Consider the following 23,562-nt stretch of genomic DNA (forward strand, 5'->3'; position numbering starts at 1 on the left):
GAGACGAAGGTTGAGAGGCGACCTGATAGAAGTTTATAAAATGTTGAGAGGGATAGGGTGGATTCTCAGAGTCTATTTCCCCAGGTTGAAATGGTCGCTACGAGAGGACACAGATTTAAGGTGCGGGGAGGAAAGTACAGAAGTGATGTTAGGGATAAGTTTTTCACTCAGAGGGTGGTGAGTGAACGGAATCGGCTGCCGTCAGTGGTGGTGGAGGCGAACTCGCTGGGGTCTTTTAAAAGACTTCTGGATGAGTATATGGGGTTTTATGGGATTGGGGGTTATAGATAGGTCTATAGATTGGTAGGTGTTGATGTGATCGGCGCAACTCGTGGGCCAAAGGGCCTGTTTGTGCTGTAGTGTTCTATATTCTTTCTCTGGAGCGTAGGAGGCTGAGGGGCGATCTTATAGAGGGTTATAAAATAATGAGGGGCATAGATCAGATAGATAGTCATTATTTTTTCCCAAAAGTAGGGGAGCCTAAAACTAGAGGGCATAGGTTTAAGGTTTGAGGGGAGAGATACAAAAGTGCCCAGATTGGCAATTTTTTCACACTGTGTCTGGAACAAGCTGCCAGACCTTTTCTTTTAAAAAGCATTTTGATGGTTACATAGGTACGACAGGTATAGAGGGATATGGGCCAAATGTGGGCAATTGGGATTAGCTTAGGGGCTTTAAAAAAAAGGACAGCATGGACAAGTTGGGCCGAAGGGCCTTTTTCCATGCTGTAAACCTCCTATGACTCTAGAAGTCCTTTATTGAAGTATAGTCACTGTTGTAAGGTAGGAAAGGAGCAGAAATACTCCCCAGCCGCTCAGGGAGGCTCTGGTCCTCTTGCCAAATGCAGCCTCAGCTTGCTGATTCCTTTGACAATGCAATCCCCACACCCACACCAAGCCCTGATCTTTTCCTCCCACTTTCTGTGCTTTGTTTTTGATTCCCCCTCCCCATCCCCACCCCCAAACAAACACACACAAATTGGAGAGATTTCACGATTCACCCTAGGTGTTGGCAGTAACATTGACAGAGGCCTTGTAGTTGGATATCTGGATATCCACTCCTCCAGATGTAGGACATCTCAAGTGAGTTTCTGTTGATGCTCGACTATTCCTTTGTATTTTAGGGTGATCGCGGTGGCCAACGGATTCTCCAGAGGAAGTGGACCACCTTCCTCAAAGCCAATCTACTGTGCTCTTCTCCAGACATAAACTTTCTATTTAACATCATACAAGATGTTTTTATACTGAGGACATCAAACTGGAGGAACAATATTTTCTACGCAGTTTTTATTCCGCAGTGGTAAGAATAAATAGAACTGCATACTTGCAATCCAAAGAATGATGTTATCCGAGTTTTTGTAATCCTAGTTCTGTAATTGAAGTTTGGAGACGAGAGATCCCCCAGGTGGTTCTATTTCCTCAACAGATGTTTTTGCCTTTTTAACTTTTGTTTTATGGACTGGGAGACAGCATACAATAGATATGTTGCTGATAAAGATGTTGAACAGTTAGTTTTATTTAATACTTCATAAAAAGAGGCATTTCACATTGACTATACAGGACATTCTTGGCACTTGTAATTTAGTGTCATTTATGCTGTTTTATAAAAGATTGGCTTTTTCATTTTTTTTGTGCTCTCTTTTTTAAGAAAAAGTCACAGTCCTACCGGGGTACTTCACTGGTATCTTGCCCAAATTATCTTTGTTTCTGTTGTGAGATGAAGATATTCAGGATGAAATTCTCCTGTATGAATCGTAGCAAGTGAGACAAAAATTTCAGCGGACCATCCAAAGGTCCACGGAGCTCGGGCGGGAATTTCCAGTCTTGGGACTCGCACGGCCGCATATTTCTGCCCTCAGCATCAACGGGCTATTCAAATACAAAGGGCAACACAACCCAGTCCAGTCCTGTTCTCATAGACGCTGGGGCAATTCTCCCATCCCGTTGCGCTAATCGAGAGGTCGGCAGTGCAGGGCCACTGCGCACGCGCCGATCACGGTACTGACATATTGGCACGTGCACAGCGGCCTGCTCAGTGCTACTCTGCTGGCCTCCTGGGCAGGAATAGGCCCCACCCACTGATTTTTAATAATATACACATTAGTGACCTCTGCAATGCACAGAGTGCGGGAGAGTCTCCTCTCAACTCCCTCTGATAAAAACAGTGAATTATATCAGTTTTCGTGCAGATTTGACACTTTGAATTTTTTGGGGAGAATTCCGGCTGTAGCTTCCACCTGGAGTCACTGAATAGTGATAACTGTCAAAAATGGTGGAAGTGTTGTTTTATCTCTCTTCCCATCCTCACAACTGTCCCCATGGACAGTCTTGCTAGTTTATTACCCAAATTGTACAAGACATTGGTAAAGTCACACTTGGAATACTGTGTGCATTTTGGTCACCCTAGCTAGGAAGGATATTATTAAACTGGAAAGAGTGCAGAAAAGATTTACTAGGATGCTACCGGGACTTGATGGTTTGAGTTATAAGGGGAGGCTGGACAAACTGGGACTTTTTTTACTGGTGTGTAGGAGGCTGAGGGGTGATCTTATAGAGGTCTATAAAATAATGAGGGGCATAAATCGGATAGATAGCCATCTTTTCCCAAAGGTAGAGGAGTCTAAAACTAGAGGGCATAGGTTTAAGGTGAGAGGGGAGAGATACAGAAGTGTCCAGAGGGGCAATTTTTTCACACAAAGGGTGGTGAGTGTCTGGAACAAGCTATCAGAGGTAGTAGTAGGGTACAATTTTGTCTTTTAAAAAGCATTTAGATAGTTACACGGGTAAGATGGGTATAGAGGGATATGAGCCAAATGGAGGCATTTGGAATTAACTTAGGATGGCATGGACAAGCTGGGCTGAAGGGCCTGTTTCCATGCTGTAAACCTTACTGACTCTAAATAGTGCCATGACTAAGGTTAGTAAAATCAATACGGTTGCAGATTGAATATGAAATCTGCTGGTCTCCTTGGATTATTGTGAAAGAAGGGGTGACATATCACCATTGTTAATAAAGTCAAATGTCATTCATAACAAAGGAAAAGTTTACTTATCTCCTGCAGGTAATAACCAGTATGGTGGGTTATGGTTTCTGGAATGCCGCTTTCTTCCCAGTGCTTCCTCAGGTGGTTGTTCTTATCTGAATGTTAGCAGCATTTTAACTATGAGGGATTCACAATCAAACCAGATTTTGTCTTCACCTGATAGCCACAAATATTGTTTCAGAATGGAATCCATAGCTGTTATTTTTCTCTCAAGATCCAAACTGACAGGATAAGGCATTGCACCCCACCCTGGGTTTGATCTGACGCTTAATCTTGGCCAAAAGGCCAAGAAGCGTGAGGATAAAGTTTTAATGAATTCATGGAATGTGGGCATCGCTGGCTGAGCGTATTTAAGAGTCACCACATTACTGTGGGTCTAGAGTCGCATGTAAGCCAGACTGGGTAAGGGTAGCAGATTTGCTTCCCTAAAGGAGATTAATGAACCAGATGGATTTTTATGACAATCGACACTGGTTTTCATGGTTATCATTAGATTTTTATTTCCAGACCCTTATTGAATTCAAATTTCACCATCTGCCATGATAGGATTCAAACCCGTGTCCCCCAAGCATTACATTAGATCTTTGGATTGCTAGTCTCGTGACAAACCACTATGCCACCATCTCCAAATGTTAGTGTTCATCAATATTGTCCAGTGAAAAAAGCAGTAATTCAAAAATCTTATTTACTTAGGGGAAAACAGGACACCTCAGCAGTTTGTGCCTTTAGTATGGCAAAAATTCAGGAAGTATTTGATGAAGGGAAATACAAGTCATCTGTGACAGTAGAAGAGACTCACATCAGATGGATCTTGTACGGTGGAACAGTCCCCAGTCCTCGTCCAGGAGCTGTAAGTATTAAAACTTCCCTCTAAAAGATACTAAGTCTTCAAAATAATCTAGAGCTGCTGTACTTTTCCAAGCTTTTCGCCCAAATATTTTTCATTCCATCAGTTTTTAAATTACTACGAGGTCATCCAGATGACAAAATAGACTCGGACTTTGAGCTATTGATCGTGAATCATCATGATATGTGGTTTCTTCCCCTGTTAAGTTTCCTCCTTCTTCTCCAAAAGGTACTGATTCACGCTGGGGGATAATTTCATAAGTGGCAGAAAACCCTCATCCCCTCCCCCAACTGCAATACCTTGATTAACTGGAATCCTGAGTAAATGTCACTTCATTAAGGCAAATCTAAATTCAGTCTTCAACTGAGATTCTTATACAAGCACATTTCGGCTGGAGTCACTAATAGTTATAAGGCTCTGCAATTCTGATACCCCTCTAAAGCATAACAGCATAATGTTATTGTCCCTACTATTCATTCAGCTGAAATCAGCTATCTCAGCACAGAGCAGGGAAACCTTTGTTTTTGATAATTGGAATCCCCTAAAGTGTTCTGAAATAGAAACTCCTCATGATTGTTGTACCAAGGATAATAGGACTCGATGAACTGTGCTGCCTCCCCTGAGTGTGTGGTAATTTGTGATTTAAAGGTCTGAACTACATAAAACACGCACAAAAAATGTAAATTTCATAAAGCATTTTGAACGGAGATCATTTTAGTAGATTTCCCGAAGGATTCTAATTTATTAAGAATTTCAGAAAGCCATTTCCCAATCATCGAAACTCTAAATGTGCCAAGTCGCACAGGGTAGGAAAGTTATAGGTTTGATCACCAAGGGAGCAAAAGGACATTCCACGTACCCCACTACTCTCATGATGACTTCTGAACATTATCCAATAACTCCTAATATGCAGTTCAAGTGTGCAATTGTTGCACGAGGACAAGGATTGTGCTCAGTTTGTGTTGGTTCCACAGTTAAATAGCCTGCCAGAATTTGGTGTCTAGGCTCCTGCGTGAGGTGAAATAACCCTGCTAGCACTTGTGAAACTTACCTCTGGCTTGAATTCTCATCTTTGGGAGGGGAAGCAAGAAAACAGTGAAGAGACATAAAGGAATGTATCTGTCGGCAGTAGATGTATGATAAAAGCAAATCCCTCTGATAAAAGGTCAAATTGACGCAAAACATTGCCGCTATTCTCTCGCCACAGTTTCTGTCAAACCTGCTGAGATTTTTCAGCATTTTCTGTTTTTGTGGCAGTAGGTGTATCTCAGTTTTAATAAATAACGCCAATAAATGGTATCTCCAAAAGTTTAGCGCTCATAACATTTGACAGCCCAGTTAACAAACAATTTCATTTCTCTCTTTCTTAGTGCATCGACAATAATATGCGTAAGGATGGATTCAAGACTTCTCTCGATCTGCCAGATAAAACACTCCAGTTTGTAAAGCATCATCCTTTAATGGATGATCTCGTAACTCCCATCAACAATCAACCAAAGTTAATTAAAGAGGGAACAAAGTACACCCGGCTTGTTGTAGACAGAGTTGTTGCTGCCAATCAGAAAGAATATGATGTAATTTTTCTAGGAACAGGTAAAATATTTTCTTTGCATGTACTCTACTGTCAAGAAACACTGCTTTACACAATGTTAAATTTGCAAAACTGTCCATCACAGGAAAGGACTATCACGCTGTGGACCAACTGTCTCCTTAGAAAGTGAGGCTTACAAATGATTAAACTAGTTTACAAAGAAACAATGCAAATAATTTGAGAAATGTTTCCATAGTGCCTGATACGTAATCTATAGTAATTGATAGTTTACGTTGAACTCCAAGGCAGTGATTCACTTAAATGAATTGAGCTGTATTATTTGAGTGTATACGAAACACCCGACAATAAGGAAGTAAGTCCTAGATGTTTGTACTTGTATCCACCAAGATATGAGATGCAAATTAAATATTTCCCCATTCTTAGAACTTATTTTAACCATTAAACACCCCTGATTTAGAAATAGAATGACTACTATCCAGAGCCGTACCCTTCTTTCAAGCCCCACTGAACCAGTATGATCCACAGTAAATATCTTTGTGATCTTACTAATAGATCACTATTTACTAAATTTGTGTTGTGGTGCACTCTTATTCATTTCTCATGGCCTGCGTTTTTGACTCCTTTTAGTGATTTTTAACTCTTCCTTTTAGGGATTAGGGTCCCCATTACCTGTGAAGAGAGAGCCACAAAATTCCACTGTTTTAGACAAACAAATTCGCAGGAAATCTAACAGTGCAGAAGGTGGCTATTAGGCCCATCGGGGCTGCACTGGCTCTCTAATTGAGTATTGTGACTCTGCCATTTCCTTTGCCTCTATTCCTCTGCCTTTTCCCCATACATCTAGAAACATTGGGGGTGAACCCCCCAAAGAAATGCTGAATTTATGGGAAAACTTGTGTAAATCACAATTGTTTTCTTCAATGGAAGATTACACTCGAATCTCGCATATTCTGTGCAATGCACAAGTCACAATCGTGAATATTTTTAAAAGCTCGGAGGGCGGAGCGTTTCACACCAGAGACTGACAGTTCTGAGCCTCTGCGCACACACACAGGCTCCTATTGTGTCATCTTCCCGAACACTGGCCAGTGCTGGGGGGACAGGTTGGCATTGTCAGGGTGCCCATGCCCTGGGGACACCCCCTGCCACCCAACCCCCACGGGGGCCCCCGATTACTTTCTCCTTCACTCCAACAAGGTCTCCCGCTACTTCTCCAAAAGTGGGGAGCCAGTCTGAACCCCGCTGGAGTGAAATTGTACTGACTGGGGGGGACGTGCTAACAGGCCCAGAGACTTTGGTCCCAAGCCCATTGATTACATTAAAATAAGATTTAAATAACTTCCCTGCTGTTCCCAATGGTTTCAAGCGTGGTCCCGACCTCACTAGCTAGGCACTCGGAGATGCATGCACGAATTCTGCGAATCGGCCCACACGTGATTCTCTAGGCCCTCCATCTAAAAAATTAGTCGGGATGGGCAAATTACCCCCATTGTTTCTATTCAAGTAATAATCTAATACTTTCTTGAAAGCTTCGATTGAACCTGTCCCCACCACACTTTCAGGCAGTGCATTCCAGACCCAAACCACTCAGTGCTTGTATTTTTTGTATCCCTAGTGCTTGAAAGTATTTTTTTCACAACATATTTTTTATTTGAAGATCACTTTAAATCTGCGCCCTCTTATTCTTGATGCTTTTACAATCGACAACAGTTTCTTCATATCTATTTTGTCAAATCCCATTGTGGTTTCGAACAACTCAACAAATGTACAATTGAAACCAAAGAACCTCCTTAAGCTCTTTTCCTGACAATATATCCTGCTCTGGCTCATCCTCAAACTGACCTAAAATCATAGTGCAGAAGGAGGCCATTAGGCCCATCCAGGCCCTATCCCTGGAACACCACATATTTAGCCTGCTACTCCCCCTGACACTAAGGGACAATTTAGCATTGTTCCTATATTCAACAACTTCAGACCATGAACTGTCGCCTGCATTTTGCTTTTTCTTTCTCAAGTGCCAGTCTGCATCTTGTTCTTGTGGTTTTGCTTTTAGAGAGTGCCATTTTTCAGTCTGCCATTTATACCTACTCTGAACTAATGCTTCATGCCTTTAATGCTCTATCTTTATCACTCCTTTACTGGTGTTCCATTACACCTTTGGTTTTTAATCTCCCTGCCCTCTAACCTAGCCTTGATCTTCCCTTTTGATCCTCACCCCTTTTGCAACAGCAAAAATCCCATCACATTTTTACCTTTCTTCTGTACCGAAGAGTCATATTGACTTGAAACATTAACTCATAGAATTCCTGCAGTGCAGGAGGAGGCCAGTTTGTCTATCAAGCCTGCACCAACAATTCCACCCAGGCCCTACCCCCGAAACCACACGTATTTATACTGGTAATCCTCCTGGCACTAATGGTCAATTTAGCACGGCCAGTCAACTTAACTGCACATCTTTGAATTGTGGGAGAAATTCGGAGCACCCGGAGGAAGCCCACACAGACATGGGGAGAACGTGCAGACTACACACAGTCCCCCGAAGTTGAAATTGAACCCTGGTCCCTAGTGCTGTGAGGCATCAGTGCTAACTGCTGTTGCCAACATACTGCCATTTCTACCTGTTTCTATTTCCGCGGATGTTATCAGACTGATTGAACATTTCCAGGACTTTGTTTTTCTTTCAGGTTGCCAACATGTGCAGTATTTTGCTTTCATTTTAGTTGGGTTGCAAAACCCTTTTTATTTGAAGTTGTTCCAGGCTCAGGCAGTGAGTGTATTGCTCTTGATTGCTGGTGATTCAAAACCTCAAACCTAATTTCTAAAGATTTGACCTTTGTTTTGTCAATATTGCATATATTTTGTATAAAGTGGGAAACCTGAGTGCTGTAAGTTTGGTGAGTGTAGAAATCCCATTGGACAGCACTGGCCTAAAAGGAAATGGGCTTAATACTCAACAATCTCAGTTTATGAGATTCGTGAAATCCCTTGAGAAGGGTGGCACAGTGGCACTGGTTAGCATTGCTGCCTAAAGCGCCAGGGACCCGGGTTCAATTCCCTGCTTGGGTCACTGTCTGTATGGAGTTTGCACATGCTCTTGTGTCTACGTGGGTTTCCTCTGGGTGCTCTGGTTTCCTCCCACAGTCCAAAGATGTGCGGGTTAGGTGGATTGACCATGCTAAATTGCCCTTTGGTGTCAGGGCACTAGCTGGAATAAATGCATGGGGCTATGGAGATAGGGCCTGGGTAGGATTTTGGTTGATGCAGACTCAGTGGGTCAAATGGCCTCCTTCTGCACTATAGGATTCTATATAGATCCTGCAGTAAGGTGAGAGAGGAAAGTTTCACCTCATCAGATAAGCCAAACCTAAGAAGTGAAAGGACAGTTTCCTAATACACTAACCATTCTAGATCCTCTTTGTTTGAATTTTAAACAGCCTCAGATTTTATTATGTACTTCGGAATGAATTAATTATCATGCTTTCTGGAAAGCAGCATGAACATTCATAATCATTTATGTTGCAAAACCTTAATTGAAACTTGCCCATCAAAGCCTTACTTTTTCAGATAGTGGATACCTACACAAGGCCCTCAGCTTGAAAACAGAAATGTTTATTATTGAGCAGGTGCAGATGTTTATTTCTACAGAACCAGTGCAAAATCTACAGCTTTCTTCAAAAAAGGTAGAAGAAGTCTAAAGTCAAATGCATTTTTCTTTTGTCAATTCTGTTACTTTGAATGTGGATTTTGTTATATAACGTATCCATTTCAGAACTGCCATTCTATTTCTCCTAGGGTCAGTTATATGTTGGATCCCCGTCACAGGTACTACAAATGCCTGTCGCTGTTTGCACTCGATACGTTACCTGTTGGGACTGTGTGCTGGCAAGAGACCCTTATTGTGCATGGGACAAAACCGCAAGCCAGTGTGTTGTCATTTCAAACAAAAATACTATATTGCAGTAAGTAAACCATGCAACAATATGAGTACATTTGAAGCAAATGTTTAAATATGTCATCATTTGAAAGCATTTGGTTGTTTACTGATAGGGTCAGGACAGCTAAACTGCACGTTTTTGGTTTATTTATTGAGATTGTTATTTGCCAGCAATGTTTTTGATCTCCATTTTAATTTTTGCATTCCTCAGGAACTTAATTCAGAATATAGAGAATGGAGATGCTTCAGCATGCCCCAGCCATGGTACGTTTCCTATTTACAGCTTAACGCTGCTTTGTTTTCTTCTCCTTTTCTTCTACTTGTCCCCATCGAGAGGCAGTATCGAGAGGCAGCGATTTTTGGGCGTGTGAGGAGGCCGCAAGAAAGGTACATTTTCTGTTTATATTTTTTAACTTTTTATTTCTAGTTTAAAGTCGCGAGTTTCGGCGGTTTTCTTTAAATTAGTTAGAAACCGGAAGTCATCATTAGGACGCTTACCGGTAGTTGTAGTTTTTTTTTCTCGGTTTTATAAGCACCTACCTCCGTGTATCGGCCTCATTGTTCCTGAGGAGCAGTATCGAGAGGCAGCGATTTTTGGGCGTGTGAGGAGGCTGCAAGAAAGGTACATTTTCTGTTTATATTTTTTAACTTTTTATTTCTAGCTTAAAGTCGCGAGTTTCGGCGTTTTTTTTTAAATTAGTTAGAAACCGGAAGTTGTCACTAGGACGCTTACCGGTAGTTGTAGTTTTTTTTTCTCGGTTTTATAAGCACCTACCTCCGTGTATCGACCTCATTGTTCCTGAGGAGCAGTATCGAGAGGCAGCGATTTTTGGGCGTGTGAGGAGGCTGCAAGAAAGGTACATTTTCTGTTTATATTTTTTAACTTTTTATTTCTAGTTTAAAGTCGTGAGTTTCGGCGGTTTTTTAAAAAATTAGTTAGAAACCGGAAGTCGTCACTAGGACGCTTACCGGTAGTTGTAGTTTTTTTTTTCTCGGGTCCCTGACCCTATAAGTTAGCGCAGAGAGGATACCCGATCCTCTACACTGATAGAGAATCCCACCCTCCCACCTCCTCTAACCTAATTATAAGTGTGTGGGAAGTTTTTTTTAATTTTTTTTTTATTTTTATTTTTCTGCTGGTAATTGTTTCAGGGATGGCAGTTCAGGCAGTAAGCTGCATCTCCTGTGGGATGTATGTGGTGAGGGACTCCAGTAGTGTTTCAGGTGATTTTACTTGTAGGAAGTGTGTTCGATTGCAGCTTCTGGAGGAGCGTGTAAAGGAGCTGGAGGTGGAATTAGAGGAACTCCGCATAATTCGGGGGGCGGAGGCGGACAACGATAGGAGTTATAAGGAGATAGTCACTCCTAGAAATGAGTCTTGGGTAAATGCCAGGAAGAGGGGAAAGAAGCAATTGGGGGGACAATCCCCTGGGGCTGTTCCCTTCCAAAATAGGTTTTCGGTCCTGGAGGCTACAGTTGAGGAGGAATCAACTGGGGATAGCCAAAGGGAGCAGGTCTCTGGGGGTGAGCCTGTTGTGAAAGCTCAGGTGGTTAGGGGATGTAAAAGATTGGGCCTAGTGATTGGGGACTCCACAGTTAAGGGGACGGATAGGAGAGTCGGAAGTAATGGTAGGGACTCAGGGCTGGTGTGTTGCCTACCAGGGGCTGGGGTCCAGGATGTATCGGAAAGGGTATTCAGGACTCTTAGGGGAGAGGGAGATCAACCCCAAGTTATAGTTCATGTGGGGACGCATGACATAGGGAGGTTAAGGGAAGGGCATATTAAGCAGAGATTTATGGAGTTGGGGTGGAAACTAAAGGCCAAGTCAGAAAGAGTGGTTATCTCCGGACTCTTGCCTGTGCCACGGAATAGTTTAGAGAGGAATAGAGAGAGGGAAAGTTTGAACTCGTGGCTGAGGGGATGGTGCAGGAGGGAGGGGTTCAGGTACTTGAGCAATTGGGGCTCATTCTGGGGAAGGTGGGACCTCTATAAGAGTGATGGTCTACACCTGAATCAGAGGGGAACCAATATCCTGGGGGGTAAATTTGCAAAGGCTATGCAGGGAGGTTTAAACTGATTTGGAGGGGGGGTGGGATCCTGAGTAGAGGGGGTGAAAGTGAGGGGGGCATAGATGGGGACTGCAATGCACGGCATCGTGGGGGTGGGGCGGAGCAGGGTTTGAAATGCGTATACTTTAATGCGAGGAGTATTCGCAATAAAGTGGATGAACTTGCAGCGTGGATCAGTACCTGGGACTTTGATGTTGTGGCCATTTCAGAGACATGGATAGAGCAGGGTCAGGAATGGTTGTTGCAGGTTCCAGGGTTCAAATGCTTTAGTCGGAGTAGAGAAGGAGGTAGAAGGGGGGGAGGGGTAGCATTATTAGTCAAGGACTGTATCACAGTGTCAGAGAGGAAGTTTGATGAGGACTTGTCTGTTGAGGTAGTATGGGCGGAGATTAGAAATAGGAGAGGAGAGGTCACCCTGTTGGGAGTCTTTTATAGACCTCCTAAAAGTTCTAGAGAGGTTGAGGAAAGGATTGCGGAGATGATCCTGGTTAGGAGTGAAAGTAATAGGGTAGTTGTTATGGGGGACTTTAACTTTACTAATATTGATTGGAATTGCTATAGCTCTAGCTCGTTAGAGGGGTCAGTTTTTGTACAAAGCGTGCAGGAAGGTTTTTTGACTCAGTATGTAGATAGGCCAACTAGAGGTGAGGCTATATTGGATTTGGTGCTGGGAAATGAGCCAGACCAGGTGCTAGACTTGGAAGTTGGTGTGCATTTTGGTGATAGTGACCACAATTCGGTTACGTTCACCTTAGTGATGGAAAGGGATAGGCATGAACCTCGGGTCAGTAGTTTTAGCTGGGGGAAAGGTAATTATGAGGCTATTAGGAGAGAATTAGGAAGCATAGGTTGGACTAGGAGACTACAGGGACTGGGAACATCCGAAATGTGGAGTTTTTTCAAGGAGCAGCTACTGTGAGTCCTTGATAGGTATGTCCCTGTCAGGCAAGGAGGAATTGGTAGAGCTAGGGAACCGTGGTGCACTAAAAAAGTTGATTCGTTGGTTAAAAAGAAAAAGGAGGCTTATGTTCGGATGAGACTTGAGGGCTCAGGTAGTGCACTAGAAAGCTTTAGATTGGCTAGGAGGGAGTTGAAGAGTGAGTTAAGAAGGGCTAAAAGAGGACATGAGAAGACTTTGGCTGATAGGATTAAGGAGAATCCTAAGGCGTTCTATAGGTATGTCAAGAACAGAAGGTTGGTTAGGGCAAGATTAGGGCCAGTTACAGACAGCAGAGGGAAGTTGTGTGTGGAACCGGAAGAGATTGGAGAGGCATTGAACCAATATTTCTCTTTGGTGTTCACGCAATCGGACATGAATGTAGCTGAGGAGGACACTGGGTTGCAGGGGTGTAAAATAGACAGTATTGCAGTTGATAAGAGGGATGTGCTGGATATTCTTGAGGGTTTGAAAATAGATAAGTCCCCTGGTCCGGACGGGATTTACCCTAGGATTCTCTGGGAGGCAAGAGAGGTGATTGCAGAGCCTCTGGCTCTGATCTTCAGGTCGTCGTTGGTCTCTGGTATAGTACCGGAAGATTGGAGGATAGCGAATGTTGTCCCATTGTTTAAGAAGGGGAACAGAGACTTCCCCGGGAATTATAGACCGGTGAGTCTTACTTCTGTTGTGGGCAAGGTTTTAGAAAAAATTATTAGGGATGGGATTTATAGTTATTTGGAGAGTAATGAATTGATTGGAGATAGTCAGCATGGTTTTGTAGCGGGTAGGTCGTGCCTTACTAACCTTATTGAGTTTTTTGAGAAAGTGACCAAAGAGGTGGATGGGAGTAAGGCAGTTGACGTGGTATATATGGATTTTAGTAAGGTGTTTGATAAGGTTCACCATGGTAGGCTTCTGCAGAAAATGCAGATGTATGGGATTGAGGGTAATCTAGGAAATTGGATCAGGAATTGGCAAGCAGATAGGAGACAGAGGGTGGTGGTTGATGGTAAATATTCGTCATGGAGTTCGGTTACGAGTGGTGTGCCTCAGGGATCTGTTTTGGGGCCACTGCTGTTTGTAATTTTTATTAATGATCTGGATGAGGGTATAGTTGGGTGGATTAGTAAATTTGCTGATGACACCAAAGTCGGAGGTGTGGTAGATTGTGAGGAAGGGTGTCATAGTTTGCGGGGAGACTTAGGTTGCAGAGCTGGGCCAAGAGGTGGCGGATGGAGTTTAATGCGGAGAAGTGTTAGGTAATTCACTTTGGTAGGAATAACAGATGTGTCGAGTATAGGGCTAACGGGAGGACTCTGAATAGTGTGGATGAACAGAGGGATCTAGGTGTATGTGTACATAGATCCCTGAAAGTTGGGAATCATGTAGATAAGGTTGTTAAGAAGGCACACGGTGTTGGCGTTTATTGGTAGGGGGATTGAATTTAGGAGTCGCAGCGTCATGTTGCAACTGTACACAACTCTGGTGCGGCCACACTTGGAGTACTGTGTGCAGTTCTGGTCCCCACATTACAGGAAGGATGTGGAGGCTTTGGAGAGGGTGCAGAGGAGGTTTACCAGGATGTTGCCTGGTATGGAGGGGAGGTCCTATGAGGAGAGACTGAGGGATTTGGGGTTGTTTTCGCTAGAAAGAAGGCGGCTCAGAGGGGATCTTATTGAAACATATAAGATGATTAGAGGTTTAGATAGGGTGGATAGTGATAGCCTTTTTCCTCGGATGGAGAAAGCTAGCACGAGGGGGCATGGCTTTAAATTAAGGGGGGGTAGTTATAGGACGGATGTCAGGGGTAGGTTCTTTACCCAGAGGGTGGTGAGGGATTGGAATGCCCTGCCTGCTGCAGTTGTAAATGCACCTAGTTTGGGGGCGTTTAAGAGATCCATGGATAGGTTTATGGACGAAAAGGGATTGGTTTAGGTTAGAGGGTCATTGTTTTTTAACTGGTCGGCGCAACATCGTGGGTCGAAGGGCCTGTTCTGCATTGTAATGTTCTATGTTCTATCTACCAGGTTTCCTCTAAAATTCAAACTCGTTATTTTGACATATCCAGCTGCTTATTTCACAAACATGTGCCTTTGGTGAACGTGACATCGTATATATAGAATAACAGATTCTATTGGATGCACCAAAGGATGCTTTTTTTTTAAAAAGGCTCCAGTCTTGCTGAACAGAAATTGGGTATCCCCTGAAATGAGAATGCTGCTCTCTGCTTGAGTGATCTACGTTGCTGTTACAAAAGGTTTTCAGGAAAGGAGTCAATCTGTGATCCTAAGTAAATTGAGACCAGATTCACATCTTTCATTTGTTTTAGAGCTCTGGGACATTGTGAAATACACCTCGCCCTCACCAGAAATGCAGTCTCTATAGTGCAAGGCACTGGATAATGAAATGAATTAGAACTGAGGGAAAGTAACTGAACAAGTCAGATTGCACTCCTTTTTTGGTACCAAGATGCAGAGGCCTGAAATGAATTTACCTCCATTCACATACTATTTTCAACTATTTTATGTATACCTACAATTATCCAAGTGTGGCATCAAGGAATCCTAGCAAAGCTGGAATTAATGAGTATCAGGGGGCAAACACTCTGCTGGTTGAAGTCATAGCTGGTATATAGGAAGTTGGTTGTGGTTTGGAGGGTCAGTCATCTCAGCTCCAGAATATCTCTGGCAGAGTCCCTCTGGGTAGTGTCCTAGGCCCAACAATCTTCAGCTGCTTCATTAGTGACCTTCCATCCATCGTAAGGTCAGAAGTGGGGATGTTTGCCTATGTTCAGCACCACTCATGACTTCTCAGATACTGAAGCAGCCCATGTTCAAATGCAACAAGATCTGGACAATATCCAGGTTTGGGCTGACAGGTGGCAAGTAACATTTGTGCCACACAAAATGAAATAAAATCACCAATAAGAGACACTGTAACCACCATCCCTTTAACATTCAATGGTGTAACCATCACTGAATCCCCCACTGTCAACATCCTTGGGGTTACTATTGACCAGAAACTCAACTGGACTCACCACATAAACACAGTAGCTACAAGAGTAGGTCAGAGGCTAGGAGTACTGTGGCGAGTAACTCACCTCCTCATTCCCCAAAGCCTATCCACCATCTACAAGGCACAAATCAGGAGTGTGATGGAATACTCCCCACTTGCCTGGATGGGTGCAGCTCCACTTAATTGGCACCATATCCACAAACATCCACTCCCTCACCACGGACGCTCAGTAGCAGCAGTGTATACTAGCTACAAGATGCATTGCAACAATTCACCGAAGAACCTTAGACAGCACCTTCCAAACCCACGACCACTTCCATCTCGAAGGAAAAGGGCAGCAGATGCATGGGAATGCCACCACCTGCAAGTTCTCCCCCAAGCCACTCACCATCCTGACTTGGAAATACATCACCATTCCTTCACAGTCACTGGGTCAAAATCCTGGAATTCCCTCCCTAACGGCATTGTGGGCCAACCCACAGAACATGGACTGCAGCGATTTAAGAAGGCAATTCACCACCACCTTCTCAAGGGCAACTAGGGATGGCCAATAAATACTGGCCAGCATGCAATGCCCATGTCCCACAATTGAATTAAAAAAAACTATTTTCTTCCTCCCTAACAGCAATGTAGCTGCGCCTCTACACCACATGGACTGCAGTGGTTCAGGAATGTCACCATCTTCTTGAGAGCAAATGACACATGTTGGCCTTGTCTGTGGCATTTATATCTCATTAAACAGAATGGTGCATTAACCAGTTGGAAGCCTAGCCAGCGCTGTCTACATCCCAGTACAATTATATACTTTTTAATGAATTGTTGGGGAATAACAAATGAGTAAAATTGGGTGGGAATGAGATCAAAATAATATAAATTATGCAATTTAACCACTAACTGTGTAGATGCACGCAGTAGCCAGATGAGTTGAACTTTTCTGAGCTCATTGAATGAACAGTGCTGTTTAGTTGTGTCACTTTTCAAGCTGTTTTTACTGACTGGTGTGGGTATGTTTCTCATGGTTTTTGTTTCAGCTTGGGAATCACAGGTTAGATTGTTCAGTCTGAGGATTGTCACGGGTACATTGAGCTGCAGGACTGGCTAACCTCTAAAACCCAGTAAGAAGTTGAGACTCTCTTGATGGCTTCAGTGCTCTTAGGCTAAGGAAGGATAGAATCAGATAGGATTCCTGCTGCAGATTGTTAACTAGTGGCCACCATTGGGCACCTGTGCTGTGTGGATAAACAATGCTTATTGTCAAAGATTGCCCATAAAAATGTAGATTAGACAAATGCTAATATAACTATAGTAGAATCATTGAATCCCTACAGAGCAGAAAGAGGCCATTTGGCCCATCGAGTCTGCACCAATTACAATCCCTATTATCTTATTTACCCTGCAAACCCTTTGAGATTAAGGGGCAATTTGGTATGGCCAATCAACCTAACCTGCACATCTTTGGACTGTGAGAGAAAACTGGAGCACCCAGAGAAAACCCACGCAGACACGGGGAGAACATGCAAACTCCACACAGACAGTCACCCAAACCAGAAATCGAATCCAGGTCCCTGGTGTTGTGAAACAGCAGTGCTAACCTCTGTGCCATCTCAAAAGTGGATGTGTAGTCAGCAGAAAGTAGTTTCCATTTTTTAAATTTCTAATTATTTAAACAGTAATACTGTTTCTAATTTTAACATTTACACTGTGTTTCTGTTTTATCATTCAGACAACTTTGAAACACAAACCAAGGTGATTTTTCCTGGAAACAACCTGGTGTTGGATTGCAGTCCTGTATCTAACTTGGCTCATGTGAGGTGGCTACTAAATAAAAAAGTGATTCCTGCAGCAAATTCAAAATACCTCCATTTCAGTAATGGACTGTTAATATTTAATGCTTCTGCAGCAGACGAAGGACAGTACGACTGCCAGTCTGTTGAAACCATGGCTGGGAAGCTATTTGTGCAAGTCAGGGCAAGATACCTCCTCTATTATATTCACAAAAGTCAACATTTAATTCCAACCATGGCACTTGGTGTTAAGTTTACAAATTCCATTGTGCCAACCTTAGCAGACAAAACTGTTCATGTTGGTAACTTGCCGATGACACAGAATTACTTTCCGACTGAATTTACATTAAAGAGTCTCCTCGTACTCTTCATCATGATGTTTATACTTCTCCTGGCATGGAATCTTTATAAAGGACATTTGCCAGTGCAGTTGCGAGCGTCAAGAAATGGTAATACCCAAAGAACGTCGTTGACCCTTCTGAATAACTCGGTGCAGCAATTGGAGGAGAAACCACCATCGCCTAAATTCCCTCAGCCAGAAGGCAAGCTCAGCAATCTCCCACATACCAGCACTGCCATTGAAAGCCCAGGCAAGAAGAACAGCAACAATAACTCCATACTACCAGAGAACGCTAACTCCAGCAGTGCTAGGCCGTTGTTTGTCCTGGATGAGTTAGAATATATTGATGCCGATCCAACTGAGTCGAAAGCCTAAGGAAAAGTTGATGTTGCGGGAATTCCTCATGGTGTGAAATGCTATGCAAGAGCAGTCAGATAATGCAGTAGGACCTTTCCCCTCTCCTAACCTTTCCATTATCCATGGCAACCTCACACAGATTCTTCTGAAAGGAGCTGCTCTATCTGCACTAATAGTGATATGGGAGAATAAGGTGTACATTCAATAACAGACCAAAGACTATCAGAAATCCAATGCAAGAGTGTGGTAATCTACTTTATATTTCCGTCCAAGGCAAGAGAGAATGTCCTTTATACCCTTTTGTATTAAAAAAAACCCCTGCAAGTTAAAAATACAAAGGGTTTGTATTGGAAAGCTACTATAGGTTAAATTGATGATTCAGCACTCCCAGCAAGGAAACCATAATTGAATGTAGTGTGGATTGGTAATAAGGGTACAATTCCATGATTCTCTGACCCACGTTCTTGTGTGTAGCTGTTCTCTGGGAGCATGGAATCACTGAACTTTCCCTTTCTGTTCTCTGATACTTATGCTGCTGTGATCCAATCTTACTATAATCTTACTGTTCCCTTTCATTTGTGCTGTTGTATGTGGTAATAGAATATTGCATTACTAAAGTTTCACATCCGTAGTATCAAATCTGAATGACCACACATTTGTCAAACATTTTTATGGTTCGCATTGGTGAAAACTATTTTAAAGAAGAACATAATCGAACAATTGAATCTGCCATTTGTATTCTTGCCTTGTAAGAAGTCTCACAACACCAGGTTAAAGTTGAACAGGTTTATTTGGTGTCACGAGCTTTTGGAGCGCTGCTCCTTTATCAGGTGAGTTCATAAACATGGCATGTATAGACAGAGGCTCAAATTTACGATAATGATTGGAATGCAAGTCTCTGCAGGTAATCAATCTTTACAGCTACAGACAATGCGAATGGAGAGAGGGATAATCACAGGTTAAAGAGGTGTGAGTTGTCTGAAGCCAGGACAGTTAGTAGGATTTTGCAAGCCCAGCCCAAATGGTGAGGGTTACATGTGGTGTGACATGAACCCATGACTGCAGTTGTGCAGAACTTGGCTATCACCTTCTGCTCAGCGATTCTGCATTGTTGTGTGTCTTGAAGGCTGCCTTGGAGAACATTTATCCGAAGATTGGAGGCTGAATGCCCTTGACTGCTAAACTGTTTCACGACAGGAAGGGAACACTCCTTCCTGGTAATTGTCATGCAGTATCTGTTCATCTGTTGTTGTAGTGCCTGCATGGTCTCACCGATGTACCACGCTTCGGGGCATGTCACACTACATGTAACCCCCACCATTTGGCCTGGGCTTGCAAAATCCTACTAACTGTCCTGGCTTGAAACAATTCACACCTCTTTAACCTGTCATTATCCCTCTCTCCACTCGCATTGTCTTTACCTGTAAAGACTTGCATTCCAACCATTAACGTGCAATTGAGTCTCTGTCTACATATGTCATGTTTGTGAACCCACCCCTCCACTCATCTGATGAAGGAGCAGTGCTCTGAAAGCTTGTAATACCAAATAAATCTATTGGACTTTAACCTGGTATTGTGAGACTTCTAACTGCCCACCCCAGTTCAATACCAGCATCTCCAATCATTCCTGCCTTATCCTAGAATCCCGTGCTGCTTCCTGACTCCCAATTGCTTCTTGAACATATTTATATCACTGATTTGTATAGCCGTCTTGTTGACCCAATTCAAAATTTTATTACATTTTAGATGAAATTGCTCTGCCCTTTTTATATCCCCTTAACTTTTTTGTCTCTTGGACATGTGTCCTCTGGTTTGAGCAAGTCACCATGCTGCTTCCACTCTACTAACTATGAGCAAAGCTTCTAAATCCCAGGGGAGATCCCAAAATTCCCTTGAGAAGTCATGGTAGTTCAGTTAGACAACAGTTAACTGAGTTATACAAGGTATGAATATAGACTTGTGGTTATCAAGTAAGGACTAAATCAGGCTTGGTTGGGATTTCTCACATGGTGAATAGTAATATTGTGATCTTGTCAATGCTCATATATAAGGATTGGTTAGTTAGTCAAGCAGAGTACAGAAAAGAGATAGGAACTTTACCCCAGAGTATGTCAGCATCTTCAGGTGGTGAGAGCAGAAAATGGGTAACTAGAGAAAATGGCACCTGAAACCATCACTCTGTTTAACATAATTTACTCACTTTGCTTTGACAGTTTATATATAAACATAAATCTCCCCAACTCTGATCCTACCGATCAACTGCTTACACCCTCGTCAGGCCAGGGTTGAGCATTATTGAAATTACAGACGAGACTTCCACAGGAGTAATCCAAATGTATCCTGTTTTTACAGTCACCTTATGAATTATTTTTATTAGGCTGCACTGAACTCACAGCAGCTTTTGAGATGTGCAGAGATCAGTCTGCAAATGAATAATCTTGTTCTGTTAAAAGTGCAATGGTGTAAAATATTTAGAGAAGTAACATGCAAATTTTAAACTTTTCCCCATTTGGATGGATGGGCCTGACGAGTCTTGTGAAAACCAGGAATAATAATAATATAGATTTTAAAGTTCCATTTTGATTTTGTTCAAAGTTCTTGAAGAGAAATAACCTATTGGATAGCTTGTAGGTCCTGTCTGTGTCAGGCAGCTGATTGGTTGTCCTTTTTAAGGTTTACTGTTGTTTGATGGTGTCATTCACCTTTTTTTTTAAGGCTGACGACAAGTCTAAAATTTCACTACCTGGATCTGAGATGGTGACGCCTGGTAGCTGTGGGGTTAAAATGTTCAGCTGTCAGAAATGTAGTTAGTGTTTCCATATCTTTCTGAAAATTATTGGGACAATAAAAACAGCCAAGGTTTCCACTCATGCCTGAAATGACATGCGGTGACCTGTGCTGGAAAGTGATGTCTCAACACAATTAGTTATCATCTGCTACCTTGGCTGAGGCAGGAAGTATGGGCACTTCAGTGAGAAACTGGAATACTGTTGTGGAACTGTACCGTGAAGGGAGGGAAAAAGTTGATTTGAGGGATTGGGGATGTGGAGGATAGGAATTGAAGAAGAGGAAAATGTTGTTGGTGTTAAAAAGCTCCTTGAGTGGTGAAGCACAAAGCCAAGCTCATGTCTTGCATCTGAGTTAAGCAACTTCCACAATTGGAATAGCCATCGGACCTTTGTTTAAATCTTCCAACTATTCGAAGTTTCAAACATTCCATTATTATAGTAGTTGAGACACATACTTTAGTGTTACCCCACATCCTAATTCAGAATAAGTCCCATTCACCTATCATCCGCGCGTCATGATCATTGGCACACCATCCAGTAACTTCTAGTCTTCATGTTTAATTTCTTATCCTTGTTTTTATTCCACCAAAGACTCACTCTTCCATATCTCCGTAGTGTCCTGTAATCCTATAACCCGTCAAGATATCTGTACTCTTACAGTTCTGGCCTCTAGTTCTTCCCAATTTTAATTGTTCCCAACATTGGCAATCATGCCTTCTACTGCCAAGGCCCTGAGCTCCTGAATTCTCTCCCTAAATCTTTGTTTTTCTCTTTTTCTCTCTCTCTCTCTCTCTCTCCCCCACCTTTAGGTGATGCTCCTTAAGCCTGCATTTTTGACTAAATGTTTGGTCATCTCGCCTAACATCTCTTTATATAGCACAGTATCAGATTTTATTTGATGACACTTCTGTGAAGTGCCATATGTACACTATTAAAGGTTGTACGTAAATGCAGTTTGTTGTTCAGAATTCTGCAACTGTCTTGAAAATATATTTGAAAATGATTTTTTTTATGTAGATTTTTTTCATTTGTTTTTTCTTTAAAGAAGGACTGGGTGAGTGTTACTAAATTCACATTTATTGTGCATGTTTTGGCTGAGGTTTGTGACAATATCCCTATCTGGTAACTTCTTCCTGACCATTCAAATTCTTTATTGTACAGGCAAATTTATATTTTTGTATTTGATTTTGTGTTGTAGTTATTTTGTATGCTTTCATGTCATACATTAATTTTTGTAAGATCTCCCTTTCCAGCAGGATACCTGTATACTCAAGGCCAATACTTGGCATTAACTCTTAGTTTTTTTAAACAATGAAAATTACATATTCGATTGAGGATTTATGACCTGGACGTCTCTAGAACACTATAGGGGTATCAGGTAAATCTGCATTCTGAATTGTACATTCATAAATGTGTTGTTACTAGTAATACACAGTAGTTACCCCACCACCATCCCCTTCTGCCCACACACACGCACCTCCACTGTTACTTGTGGTAAATTCGCTGCTCCATTGGCTTCCATTTTATGGCTTTCTGGGTTATGGGTTACTGACAGCTGGAATTCAGTGCTTTTTTTTTAAATGTTCCTGTTCTGCAATGAGAAGAAAAAGGAAGTGGAATTGGAGGCAGTCCGTGTCTAATGTGCAGGTGGAAAGGAATTATCAACATACAGCCAGCTGAACTCACAGGATATTTTCCTTTCTCTTCCTGTGAGGAAATGCCTGGCCTGTGCTCGGTCACTGGCTACAGTGGCATAGTTGAAATCAGAAACTCTACACTAATGATATTAGTTATTGCCACAAACCGGCATTCAATCAGCTTTGCTGAAGTATCATCATAAGTGGATTCTGAGGTTGGAATTCTGATCCTCAATACTGTTAGTGAATAACAATATGCTGAATCCCTTTGCTAATTGATTCCTGTCTGCAGCACCAATACACTCAGCCTGTTCTGTGCAGTAATTGCTAAAAGACCATCCATTTATAATGTTCTGTATTATAAAGATGATGCATTATTACCCACAATTTAAGAGCATTCTGTTTCTTTCCACTCACCAATGCAAAGATATGTCTGTCAAGCAAATGGGGGGAATATCAGAAAATTTGCATTGTAATCTACTGAAGGAAAATACCCACAAATTAAGTTATTTTAGGCTGGGTTTTAATTTTGTAATTTTTTTTTGTTTATCCATTGATTGCCTAAATAAAATGCCCCCACAATTTTTGTCACATCCATAAATGCGCTTTGGAAATTAAAAGGCTAAATTTCTCCTTGTGCTTAATCCTATGAAAATTTAGCATAAATATCTCCCTTTAGTAAAAATAGATGAGGCATCTTGAATGCGTCTTGTCAGATATGATTTTGTTCAGAAATATTTTGCATCAGTTTACTGCAGGGAGCTACGTTGTTACTGGGCATCAATAGGATCATTTGTGTCACTCTAATTTTTTGCCAAAGATTTTCCTTTGTCTAGATAGACAAATACAAATCTGCCTTGCATGAAAATCCCAAGTTCAGTTCTCCGTGTGTCTTGGGTTGGCCGATCCCAGCCAAAGCTACAATTGGGCTCAGTATCCCCATGGCCAGGGAAATCAAAGAAAAATGAGTTGGGCATCCAGTTCCTGATCTCTAATTAATGAACTCCTATTGGTGGGAGACCCATAAGGACAAGGTTCAATCTCACTGTGTTGACCACCAAAAGCCACAGCAGAGGAGTAGCTACTTTGTTGAAACACCAGATTGATGTCTGTGGAATTATACCCCAGTCTGTGTTCAGGAGTGATAGAAAAGATGGGGAGGGAAAACTAGATGGAAAGAGGGTAAGTTGCAGAAGTCAGCCTTACTGTAATACCAAGAAAGAACTTGGAATCCAAAAACAATTTGACCAGAGGCAC

At 42.3% G+C, this 23,562-nt stretch overlaps 1 protein-coding gene across 1 annotated transcript in view; it reads left to right on the plus strand.

Annotated features, from left to right (window-relative positions):
- The window catches only part of LOC145358656 (semaphorin-4E-like), an 82,588-nt gene extending 63,932 nt beyond the window's left edge, over nt 1-18,656 (plus strand). Inside the window, exons 9-15 of the mRNA XM_080212872.1 lie at nt 1,124-1,299; nt 3,737-3,893; nt 5,261-5,483; nt 9,007-9,122; nt 9,235-9,401; nt 9,588-9,640; nt 17,122-18,656. Coding sequence (XP_080068998.1) covers nt 1,124-1,299; nt 3,737-3,893; nt 5,261-5,483; nt 9,007-9,122; nt 9,235-9,401; nt 9,588-9,640; nt 17,122-17,897 — 1,668 coding nt within the window. The 3' untranslated portion in view covers nt 17,898-18,656. The remainder of the gene's footprint in view (nt 1-1,123; nt 1,300-3,736; nt 3,894-5,260; nt 5,484-9,006; nt 9,123-9,234; nt 9,402-9,587; nt 9,641-17,121) is intronic.
- Nucleotides 18,657-23,562: the final 4,906 nt, after the last annotated feature.

The sequence above is a fragment of the Carcharhinus amblyrhynchos genome, chromosome 26 (genome assembly GCF_965287045.1).
Source record: "Carcharhinus amblyrhynchos chromosome 26, sCarAmb.v2.hapA, whole genome shotgun sequence".
In the NCBI taxonomy this organism is placed as follows: Eukaryota; Metazoa; Chordata; class Chondrichthyes; order Carcharhiniformes; family Carcharhinidae; genus Carcharhinus; species Carcharhinus amblyrhynchos.